General features: G+C 42.1%; 1 protein-coding gene across 4 annotated transcripts in view; it reads right to left on the reverse strand.

The window, feature by feature from the left end:
- The window catches only part of LOC114550827 (nck-associated protein 5-like), a 130097-nt gene that overhangs the window by 86680 nt on the left and 30876 nt on the right, over window positions 1–12541 (reverse strand). For all 4 annotated transcript variants that reach the window (XM_028571725.1, XM_028571724.1, XM_028571726.1 and 1 more), the window contains one exon: window positions 5840–5913. In XM_028571725.1, coding sequence (XP_028427526.1) covers window positions 5840–5913 — 74 coding nt within the window. The remainder of the gene's footprint in view (window positions 1–5839; window positions 5914–12541) is intronic.

The following is a 12541-nucleotide window of genomic DNA, read 5'->3' on the forward strand; positions in this document are numbered from 1 at the left end:
GTAAATCCATTTCCATATCCTATTTAACGCATCAACTCTTTAACAAAGGCAAAAACCACCTCAAGCGAGCAAAAAAAAAAAAAAAAAAAAAAATAACTTTACAGTTTTCATACAGCTTTTCTGATGTGAAAAATATGTGAATGGAAACACTGCTATTGAAGCCTTGTTTTGCAACATAAGCAACCAAGCTGACTTCCCCCAAAATCAGACTTGTTAGTACACACAATGTAAAATGCAATGTACTTATCAATCGATGTACATGACAATGATCTAACGTCTCAAAATGTGGTAACATTTTGATATTAAAAAGGAAACAAATTCTTCCCAAACAATTGAAAATCCACCACCCAGTGGGATTCCCAATGCACTCCAATGGTTCTCTTTTATTACATGTTCTTTTCTTAAAATCTGTGGTCATATATCCAGTACTATATTCTACTGCAGTGACATATTTCGTCTTGAATTCTTGAATCAAACATGCACCATGTGAAGTCTACTGGTGTATTTCTTTTTTTTTTATAACATTTTTTAAATCAGCACTTCACTCATAGGGTTCACCCTCTTATGACTGAAATGTTATGAATTTCACACATTTTCACCTCTTCCTGTTTTCTCAGATAGATGAGAGGATGTTTTCCAAAGAGCCCTGAGCCAGAGGTAAATAGCATGGATGCAACCACTGTGACTTCCACCAGCCAAAACCACACAGGATCTTTTAACGATCCGAACCACGCAAGATCTATTGCTCCTCTTATCTAAATGTGAGGATGTTTTCCAAAACTATTTGCAGCAGACATTAGTCAAAATAACTGCACAATTTCAAGAGTACAAAAAAGAAGTCATGGCAGATTCTCTAAAAGCTGATCTTGATGAAAAAAAGTCTTTCCATTGCACAAAAGGAAAGACAAATTCAACCAAAGTTTATAGACCTGAATATTCATGTCTGTTCGTAGAAATGACAAAGCCAGAGTGACTGGAAATCAAAAAAAAAGAATTTAATATTCGGAAACAATGCTTAATAAAAGTGCTTTTCTTACAGAACAAAACATTCAAATTAGTGTCTGAGAACTCACTTAAACAGTGGTAATTAGCCATTATGCAAGACTCAGCTCTTAAACACAGCTAATTGCTTCGAGGAATGCAGATAATACCCCATTCAATCCAAATGCCAAGAATACGTGTCACAAGTCCTATAAAACACTGCATATCCATGTTGTGAAACCACTAACAAAATATTTTGATTGCAACAGCATAACTGCAGGAAAAGGTTAGATCCATTATGCTAAGTATAGATTTATTTTTGGAATAAATGCAGCTGCTTAGCTTTATACTTAACCTTGAATGCACCAGAAAAGAAACACAGAGGCTTATGGTGAGTGATATGTGGAAAAGGAGGCAATGCAGGGGAGACAGGCGTAGCATATCACTGCTTAAGCACTCTTGCCGAGTGTGCATGGGAATGCAGCTATGAAACAACCTTGAGGGAGCATCAGTAAAAGGCTTCATTAACCCATTCGATTAACCTCTTCCTCTCATAAGCTCCATAAAACTGATGCATTTATTTTAGCCGGGCCCGGACTTTGCGCATGAATCAGGGCTGGAGCGCTTGGCGTTTAAAGGACTCGGGAGACCAGTGTGTCCAAAGCCAGACATACTTAGTGAATCTTCACCGAGATAAACTAGCAAATATTGACTTGCGTTGCAGGGCAGCAGCAGTGTCACCTCCTTAACTAATTGCTTCATTGAGTTCCTCATCATGTTAACTCCTACCTGACGGAGAAGATAAAAAAAAAAGATGCAACTTCATGCTACCAACCAAGCTATGGTAGATTTTAATGCATTTCTTACTGTAAAAAAAAAAAAAAAAAAAAAAAAAAAAAGGGAAAACACCCACTGACTTTTTCGAAAGCTCTGTTTACCAAATTCCAGCAGTGCCTGAAGGTTTCTGATGAAGGTTTCACGGATTGATTTACTTACCCACTGACGGCTCCTTTGAGATATTTTAGAGTCTGGACTCCTGGGTAGTAAAGTGACCTCTAATGGATGGATTAGGCTAAGTCATTCACTTCAGAGGGCACACAAATATACTTTGGGAGTGTATTAGATCTCTTTGGAGCTTAGCATGATCAAATTATTGCATTAGACCGGTCAACTTATCCAATTAAAGTTGTAAAATGCATGGCTCTCGCCCAAGCGAGACGGCAGATCCTTGGGGCGTTGGAGGGTTTGCGGGAGGCTGAACCCTATCCACCTCCTCATCGACAGAACAGGCCTCGCCACATAATTCATCTGAGGATTACAGCCTTTCATATCGCTCAGACCGCCGGCAGCACACAGGCGTCTTTGAGGCCAGATATGCCTTGTAGTAACATCAGCAAGGTCCAGATTTGTAAAGCTGTTTCCCAGCTTCGTGCTCCTGTGGTCTTTTACTCTGGTGTGTATATACACACACACACTTGTTTTTCTCTCTCACTTAACCTTGCTATCCTCATAAAGATAAGGACATTTTCTTACATTAGTGTCCCCTAATTGACACATTTAGGAAACACTCAAAGTCACTCAAAGTGCTTTTAGAGACATTTTTGACGTCTTAAACTGAAAAAAATAGTCATTTGTACTGACTAAAGTGATTAGTTGCTTTGTCATTTTAATAGCTTAAACAATTAGGAAACGTTTGAATAAACCAATCAAAATGACACAATGGGAGTGACACTGACAAAGGACAAACATTTTACAAAACTATACTAATTGTAAGAACTATACTATACTATAATCCAACATCTTCAGTCAGTTTTTGATTATGCTTTTAAATCCAAAATCCAACGATGTCTGAACAGGCAAGAACTGTTGAGCAGTTAAAAGGAAAAAAACTGGTCACTTTTCAATTTCAACCCACAAGCAAATTCACTTACACAAAAAAAGTCCTATTACCTATAATCCCTCAGCTAAGCGCACATCTGATCTGACCTCCACTTTCTATCTGTGCCGTCTTCGAAGCTCCATTGCTCTATGAACATGACAAATAGTTTATTGATCGGCAGATGTCGTCGCTAATGTCCTTTTGGCTTGCAGCTGCAGCTGCAGCTCCACACAAACCTGTCCTAAACCCCGTGGATCTCCAGCTGAGTCCCCTGCGTCCGCCCCCTCCACCTCCACACCTCCCAGTCGCTCTGAGTGGGGGCCCCCTGCCTGCCGGCCGGCCACCCTCCTCATCCCTCCCTGTCCCTCCATGTCCTCCAAGGTGTTGAAAGGGTCACAGACAAACACCATCTGCTCCGGCAGGCAGAAAACGGCAGGTGAGGCCAGCTTCGGGCCATGTGACCCAATACTGGCCACGCTCTACCTACTAAAAAACAAGGTCAGAAGAAGATTCAGGGGAAAAACAAACCGTGACAAATCAAGAGTGGGAAAATGAGTGGAAGCAGAGATAGAGCGGGGGAATCTAATCTACATTGTTTTAATCCACGGTGAAGATTACACAGTCACAGTGCCTTGACACAGCAGCTTGTCAGAAAGAGGTCATGCAAACTCACCCCCGCCCGTCATGCTTTTTTAACACTGCAGAACATCCATATGTCTCTCCTACACATGTCTGTCACTCAGCAGAAGTCTTTAATAAACTTTTCCATCTCATTTACAACTGCCAACATTTCAAGGCCACCACTAATGATAATGTAAAGGTTAGAAAAGACATTTGATCATATTTAATGACTGCAAACAAATGCTGAATGACTGGAAACCCCGGGTCAGCATCCTACTGTACGCTGCATCTACTGTTGCCAAATTTCGATTTGCTCCATCTGATGTTGACACTGTGCCGCGGAGCTTTTGTTTCCGTCTGTCAAGGACGTGGTTGCATTGAATAGAGGGAGCAGGAAAGGCTGGCCAGCATCCCACTGGGGTTTTGTGCTTCATCGAGCAATGATGCTGTGACTAGAGCGTGAGGGACTGTGTGTGAGTGTCTGTGTGTGCGTTGGGCTTTAGGACGTTGAGGATGCAGCAGATGCTTTTGACATATAGTCAAAAAACAAGCCGAAAACTCTTTAGTTCATGTATTTGTGTAATCAAAAATCTCTCCGTTGTTAAACGCTGGCAGGCTGTAGGCTTGAAATGTGGCGCAAAGGTTAGATCTTTCGTAAAGCATTTGTTTAAGGCTCAGAATCTCGTGTTAAAAACACTAACCAAAGCAAAGAACAAAGTCCTGCATGTTCATTTGACACAACGACAAGGAAATTTGAAATACCCACATCCTTACTTACTCAAAAAAGTAGTCTGGTTTAAAAATAAGTCATGATTGTCAAATCTGTGTACTTCACCAGTGTGAAACTATCCCATAGTATGTTACAATGAAAGACATGAATGCAGTGGGTCATTGGGTCATGAGGTAGGGATGCGGAGAACTAGAGGAATGTAAGGGCTTCTCTTTCTCTTATTGACTGATTGATGGGCCCCATATTCTGAGGGGTGGAGGGAGACATCTATAGCGTCGTGAGATGCTGCTTAATAAGGGCAAAGAGGCGTTTTTTTGAGTTGCGGTCTATGTTTTAGCTGAACAAAAGGCTTTTGTGAAGTAATTTATCACTGTCGACACTCTGAATTGACTTACACCGGAAAATAAATTAGTACTAATGCTGCCTGGTGGTATGTTGTTTCTAAAAAGAAAACCGTTTGCATCAAAGCACAAGCTGAATATGTGGTGGTCTATACAATGATGGTTGCATCTCAAAAGTCGTACTTGCCAGCGTATCCTGTGGAAGACAAAATGAAATGATTGTCTTCATTTTCTGGCACTTGCCCTCAGCACTAACCAGCATGTGATGTACTCTCATCTTATCCTAGGTTTAAAAGGATGCACTTCATATGGCAAGTCCTACTTTAAGTTTGAAGTAAGTTTACACAGGACATCTTCTCTCTGGGTGGAAATAAATCCAGCTTTATTGTGACATAAAACCTTACTAAACCTTACGCATCAAACTTTTGTATTAATGTCTGTAATATTACGGCATGCATTTTACTGCTAATTGTGGGTAACGAGGCCACTCCAATCAATTGGAGTCATTACAAGTTCATGGCTTTGAAACCACTTGGTCTGCTGGCCCAAACACAGGTCAGTCCCCACACAGACATTTCACAGACATTTTGGTCTTTCTAAGTGGCCATTAGGTCACTCCGGGTGTCACTGATGGCTCCCTTGTCTTATAAAGAGGGGTGGGGATGACATTGACGGGAGGGTCATTCCTTTACACATCACTTCCTTTATTAAGGGGCTGCCCTGGCCTAGTAAAGGGGATGGTCAGTGGCCATTCATCCCAACAAGCCACCTACCCTGAGACCCCTATACCCCTGTGTCCAACCCCCAGCCCCTCTCTGCTCACTCAGGGGGAAAATTACTTTGAGCCGGGGGAATACAGCTCCATTGAGATGGAGAGAGGGTTGTACAAAAGAGGGTAAAGTTTAAAAAATGTTCTCTTTTTTGTATGGGGGCAGTGCATCGCTGGAAGGGCTAGGACGATAGCAGCATGGAGGGGACAAGGTCATTAGATTGGCATCTCCATAAGCTCTTCATTCCCATTGTCAGGGCAAATCTGCTCCATAGGACCTCCATGAGAAATGCCCCCAGTCAACCCCACACTGGGACCAGAGTCTCCCTTTTGTCTGCCACTTTCTAGTGTGCTTCCAACACAAAAAAAACATTTCTCAAGAACAGCGCACAAAGCTTGTCTAGAGCTCAAAACCAAACAACATTGTTCTGCTGCCTGTGGTCAGGAATGGATTGCAGGCAGCTGCTGATATCCTTCGGCCAGAAAACATCTGCCAGAAAATGTTAAGAACCTCTTACCTTCGGACATTTCGACGCTCCTCCTCAAGCTGTTTCAGAAGCTCGTCAATGCATTTGTTGGCGTCCATGTATTCCTGCCAGAAAGAGACAAGAAAAGCCAAAAGTAAACAATGGAGTCAGTGTGCAAACGCTCATACAGGTTAATTGGAAACACGGGTTGATTCAACTAAGGTCTTCATCCTAAACATTATCAACTGAAAGGCTGATGCATGAGATGCTGTAAAAATGTTTTCATAGAAACAGCGAATAAGAACAGAAGTACTTTTAAAAAAGGTGTGATTAATCCGTTCAGTCTCTCTCTCTCTCTCTGTGTGTAACTCCAGAAGCACCTCTGGGTAAATTTTAACGGCTGGCCCAGAAGCGAGCCCAGCTGTGTCATGTCAGCTGGGAATAGCTCACACTCACAAAACGTGCACTACAGAGTTACAGCACGGACAAAATGAGCTAAGGCTAAGAGCAAAATGGAAAAAACAGATGTCAGGATTTCTTGGCTACAGCCTAATGATTTGCCTCTTAGTGATCCGACTACATAAAGCAGAAGGGGGAAGTGCAACTGTAAGAAATATCCACATAGGCACCATACTTCAACCATCTGGGTTTTTCACCTACAGTACACAACACAGCCAGTTGTGACTTGACGCTGTCAGATCAGTGTGGTCTAGGTTTCAGACTAATTAATTAGATGTTAGCTTGACAGTTCATGATACATCTCCTGGGTAAACGGTTATCTCAGTGGGACAGATGCTCGCCATTGATTTCAAGACAGTCTGGTCATGTGCTCGCCGAGTGTAATCGAATAATGGGGATTCCCATGAAGAGGTCACTATGCCAGGAATCTCAGTCAAGGAGGAAAAAGTAGAATCTGTGAGACTTTTTTGTGCACTCCATTTAGACCAGAAAGTACCCTACTCTCTCTCGGTTTTTTAAATTGCCTTCCCTTGAACATCTATTATTCTTTGCCGTTGTTGTAATCTCTGTTATCTAGTTAGTCACTAGCAAAAAAATAAACCCCATCTGAAACATAAACGGATTCTTTTGAAAAAGAACTTCTGAAACCGCATAAAAAAAAAAATCAAAACAAACACTGTGCCTGCAGCAACTTTTCAGAGGACCCCTGTTGTGATTCATTGTAATTGAAACATCAGCACAAAAATCTGAACAAAAAGCAGTGAGGTCTATGGAAATGCGACTTTTGGAACAATAAGACATATCAAAACAATGCATATTTCTGGGGAATTTCTGTGATTTGGGTGGATAAAAATAACGGGAACATGTTACCATATAATGCAACCAAAAACACAACAAACAGCCTCTCAATAAAAACTGATACAGGTTTACTCTGTATCTAAGCCTTTAACACAGCTGAAGAACTTTTAATGATTTGCCTGAGGACAGATTCTGACCTCCCTGACCAGACTTAAAGTACTCCTGCTATCACTGCATGGGCTTTTTTTTAACCTGTGGCCTTGAGAGTAAATTCGCATTAGTCCAGATGTTCAGAAGCACAAGCGGCTAGTCCAAATACAGTAAGCGCAGTTGTTTTGTCCCCCCCACTCCTCCTGGGGTGCTGCTCTCCCCACTGCTTCTTCTCAAGCAATCATCGCACTTAATCTCACATCCGAGTCCGCCACTCGAAGACACCCGTTACCACCAGCTTGCCCCGCAATGCCAGCAGAACATGGCAAAGGCCCAGGCTTCATGCCAAGTCGCACATCGAGGGCACTCTGGGTGACCATTAGGCAAATAGGGCCGTCGCCAAAGCACGACAACAGATCAATGCTTGACAGCGTGGTGCCACATTTTGCAATTTCTGTCAAACTTTCCACTATTAAAAAAAAAAAAAAAAAACAAAATAAACCCTTATATCATCTCTTCCATCATCATCATCATCATCATTTATTTTATCTTAACCAGTGTGACAAATCTTTTGGAACGTTTGGAAAGCTACCAATTTCAGTGTTAAACAACAGTGCCCCAAAGCCATCTGCTAGTCTCAGAGTGCCACAGCACGCCGCCAGAATGCCACTCACACCCGAGCTGGAAAGCCATTAGCCCTCAGCTAAGTTCCCAAAGTAACATTTACTGTTGGCTCCAACAGCAGTTAATCAATAGCAAAACCCGCAGCAAATGATCTTACTTTTGTTGCTCTTTGGATAGATCTATCTATATCTTGGGGTGGATGGGATGAAGCGGGGTGCTGTGAAATATGTTTTGCAGAATGTCTTCCAAATATCAGAAACAATGGTGTTCAGTAGTAACAGCAAGGCCTTGTGCATTTCGAATTATACATACATCATTCATTCTCACTCTGCCATCTCGTCAAGAAAAACGTGTGACTTTTTTCTCTCAAGCAGACACAAAAAAACAAAAACTGTCTGGGGTAAAACGTCTGTCTCTGAAACACCATTAGCAACACGATCCCATAATGACTACGGCTGCTGCACAAAGGGGAACCTTCTTCGCAAAAGCCCCATGTCAGGGGAAATATTTACAGGCCACATCAAACGTGAGGTAAAGCTGCCTAAGTCTGTGTTGTCATCGCGTGGACCTCTCCTAATGACAGGGCATTGAAATAATCCGCAGCACACATGAAGGAATGCAGAGAATGCGGCGTGCTTGTTGTCATGTGAAATAGGAGGGTATTTAAAGCGGAGATTTAAAGCATGACTCATGTATGCAATGCCGCGTGTTATATCTCCAGCCAGGCATTATTTCTGACGGTTTTACGGCGTGAGTGAAAGCTGCACTGTTCCCACGAGGCCCAGGTGCTCATGTGTAGACTGGAAAAAAAAACAAAAAAGAACACGGAATTTACTGACGTGTGACTTTATCGGAGGCATTTTTCTCAGGTCCAGTGCTCTCTTGCAACTGCAGTACAGCCCAACAACTCCTTACAGTGGTTAAAACGTTCTAAGAGCTGTAAGCGCATAAGGAATGCGTAATCACCTCCAAAATATACTAAATCACAAAGAGACAAACTGACACAATAAACCTTCAGGAGACTTTGTGGTGAATAAAAGTTAACTTCAGTGGGCTTTTGATCGACTACTACATGTCATTTTTATATTAAATTGATGTTTGGTGGATTTCATTTCAATAATTGTAATTTTTCAGGGTGCATAAATGTCTAAAATGGTTATACAAGCATATATTCTTTATTTGTCCTACGCTCTATCAGCTCTGTAAATACACTTTTTTTGCCTCTGAAATTGTATGTGCCATTTTTAGGTGTATACACAATATAGAGTTTTGCGGTTATGATGTGAGCAGGTGCTAAGCTTGGGTTAACCTGGCAGGTAATGTGTTTGCTGATGTTGCTGCTCTATGACTGCAGCTTCTCACTGATGTTCATCCGGCCGTGTTTACTCATGTGTGTGAGAGCGACAGATAAGGAAGAGCTCGGTAGCTGCCGAGGGAAGAGCCTCCTCGCTTCGTGCGCACGGCTTGAGTCCCACATCCAGACCCCTCCAACTGCTCGTGTGCCTTTATGAAATTTTATAATATGAGCGCCATCCCCCAATGCTTTGGCACTGAGGAGCAGGGAGGGGGAAAAAGAAAAAACACACTTGTGCTAAAATCCACACAGACAGACCGATTGACTGGTCCAGATTTTTCAGTAATAAAACATCAGATTCATTATTCAACCATGAGGCTCGCTAGCACGCTTTGCTCTTTCACACGTTCTTGAAGATTAAGAGGGATAGAATCACGTCCTAGACAAGCGTCTGGTTCTTATATAGGCTTCTTTGGAGCTGACAGGAAAAAAACAAATAAACCTTAAGCTGATAAAACTCTGACCTAGTTGCTGCCGAGGTCAGGGTGCGTTTCTTGAAGTCCTAGCTACGATGAGTTCTCACCACCTTGATGCGTCTACAGATCAGAGGCTGAGGCTGGCGTTACAGATAAGACACCTTATAGAGGAGTGCAGCCCCTGCAGTGACCTCTGGGGATAAGACCCTGCCAAAGAAAGGGTCACAACCTCTATCCCTCAACTGATCTCCGCTTGCCACAAATTCTGCACATTCTGATGACATGCCAGCATGACCTCTGGGACTGTATACCAACTGCAATCCCTGAGCTGCAGGTTTGACTAGTGTGCACAGTGGAGCTCCCACATGTACTATTGCAAGTCAAAAGTTATGCTAATAGAAAGTAAGGATTTCTTTCTGGGTGTATGTCTGTCTATGGCAAACTTGAGAATGAATTATGACAGTGACTTTTCAAGGTGTTGAAGATATATAACCTCTGATACGGCTGTTAGTCTTGGCCTCCTTCCAAAGATACAACTGGACTTGCAGCCAAATACTCGTGCCATCCAATACTATAATAGTTTGTGTACATTGTTTGCAAAGATGTAAACCAAGCAAATTTAATCAGCATTAATGAAAACGTATTCTAATATAATTTCCCAAGACTGTGATCCTATCGTTGCAAGGTAATGAACTAATCAGTATGACTAATGGCCTCTGTGTGCAGATTTCTAGAAACCTGCCTCTGCGTGTAGCAGGTCTCTGCATATCAGCCAGCCTTGGTTAAATTCATTAGTCTTATCAGCATGTTCTGAGGCTCTGCGCTGATGATCCTTCACTCCGAGGTCGTTACTCACATCTCAAAGACCTGGTGTCATAGTATCAGCCCAGTCATCGAGCTCTCATATCCTCAGAGCCTGATAACTCAGCCGATAGCCCTGCTTTTTATCATCAGGGGAGAGGGCAGCTACTCAGGTTAATACGTGTGGTTTTTCAATTGGTGAAAAAGATACTGAGATCTGTGGGCCGTCAGCTTGATCTGTCAAGTATGGGATGTCAGGGATGGAGGTGATCCTGGCTGTTTTTTTAAATCACGCTGCTGTTGTGTAAAGGAGACGATTGTTTCATCCATCACAATGATTTAATGGATTCATTACGTAAATTGTTGATTATTAAAAAGGTTGCCAAACTGAACCACAATCGTTTCCCAAGAGTTACCTAACACTAATTATACCCACACTTAAAATCCTTAAGATTTCAGTCCTGGTTGATATGGCAACACCACTGATCCACTGAATGAAACAGATCTGCCGACCCTGTCTTTGTTTTGCATATGCATTTACTAATCACAGTGATAAATACATTGTCTTTCCTGTAACTGCTAGCGGTATCTTAATACAGATCTGACACAGTCTAAAGAGAGTCAAGTAAACAATGACGTCGATCTCGAACAGCAACACTGGATTTCTTGTGAAGTTAAATCCAGCACTGGAATGGCAGATTCTGCCATAAACAATTAAGCTACTATATAGAGGTGACTACACAAAAATGCTGGCAATAGTATAAAAACTGGCATCTAATTCCATAAAAATCTTCAGGATAATAACTTAAAAATCTGTTTTAGCAGCCTAACCCAAACCATATCTCACCATAGTTTATTTGCCATAACCACAATCTTTCTGTAGATATTGTGAAAAGAATTCATCCAAAACTTGGCATTCAACATAACCCCGGGTTTTGCAGAATCATTATCTCTGCATCATCTATCATCTCTCAATTAATCTACCAATTATGAAGACTAACAAATAATCAAATCAAGCTCTGACGACCTTACAGTTAATGAACTGTACATGAATTATTGATGCTGAAACTGAGCTGAGCACCATTCAGCCCAAATGTACCCAAACCCTCGATGACTTTGAAGCTGTGGAGGCTCACACAGTAGCCTTATTGAGTCGAGGACATTCGTGTAACAAATGCCTCCAGTGAGCAGGATATTCTTCATCTGCCTACCTGCCCCAAATGGAGGAGTGTCGGGGAATATGGATTACTTGAGATACAAAAGGGAGCCTGTTCATCATCTAGGGTGAGTTTCAGCAATTTGGGTTATCTGATGTTCTTCCTCCAGCAGCACCTACGGCCAAGCCCAGCCCAAACATCAACACCTCGACACTGTCAGGAATCCAAATCCCCGCAGATTATCTTTCCAAACATTAAGATACGTCTAATGCTCAAATAACCCTGCGTCTGTTTGGGCTCCTCCTCTGCTCTTTGGGTTTGACAGAGTGGGTCATTCATGCCTGTTGGGAACAGTGGCAAAGCTGTTCACTGGGCAAATCTCACAGGGGAGAGTTGAAAAAGTAGCTGAGAAATTAATTACATCGGACCTGACATCGCTATTCGATCACTTCCACAGAGCTACCCGTGTGGAGGGAGGACGAAGGATAACAGCCCTACACCAGTGCATGCATGTGCAGTTTGGAGTCTTTAAATCAAGACAAGTCAGTTTTATCCCAAGCAGGCAAATGTGGTGGGCATTTTATATTTCAAAATAAAGCTCCAACAGATTGCACAATGAACAGAAGAGCGTATGGAGAAGTTGCCATGCAGTTCTTCATACCTGCTTCATTTTGTCTCTGACTTTTGTCTTAACACTTGTTATCTTGCTTATGAATTGGTCTGGATGACATTTTCCAAAATATACACAGAAGCAGGAGGTTTGTGACAAATTGCATGCATTCGATGAATTCAACTTTGTCTTAATATTTCTCATATTTCTCATGCACACAAAACACAAAATGGACCGTTTCCTTTGCCTCTACTATCTCTTCCCCTATTATTTCGCTCTCAGCCTCAGTTTTAAATCTGCAAAAACACACATCAGGGAGGAGTGGTCGAGGAATGCTGCTTTTTGGAATAAAAACAAATACACATTGTGTCCACGCTGGTACCA

Source organism: Perca flavescens, chromosome 24 (assembly GCF_004354835.1).
Source record: "Perca flavescens isolate YP-PL-M2 chromosome 24, PFLA_1.0, whole genome shotgun sequence".
NCBI lineage: Eukaryota > Metazoa > Chordata > Actinopteri > Perciformes > Percidae > Perca > Perca flavescens.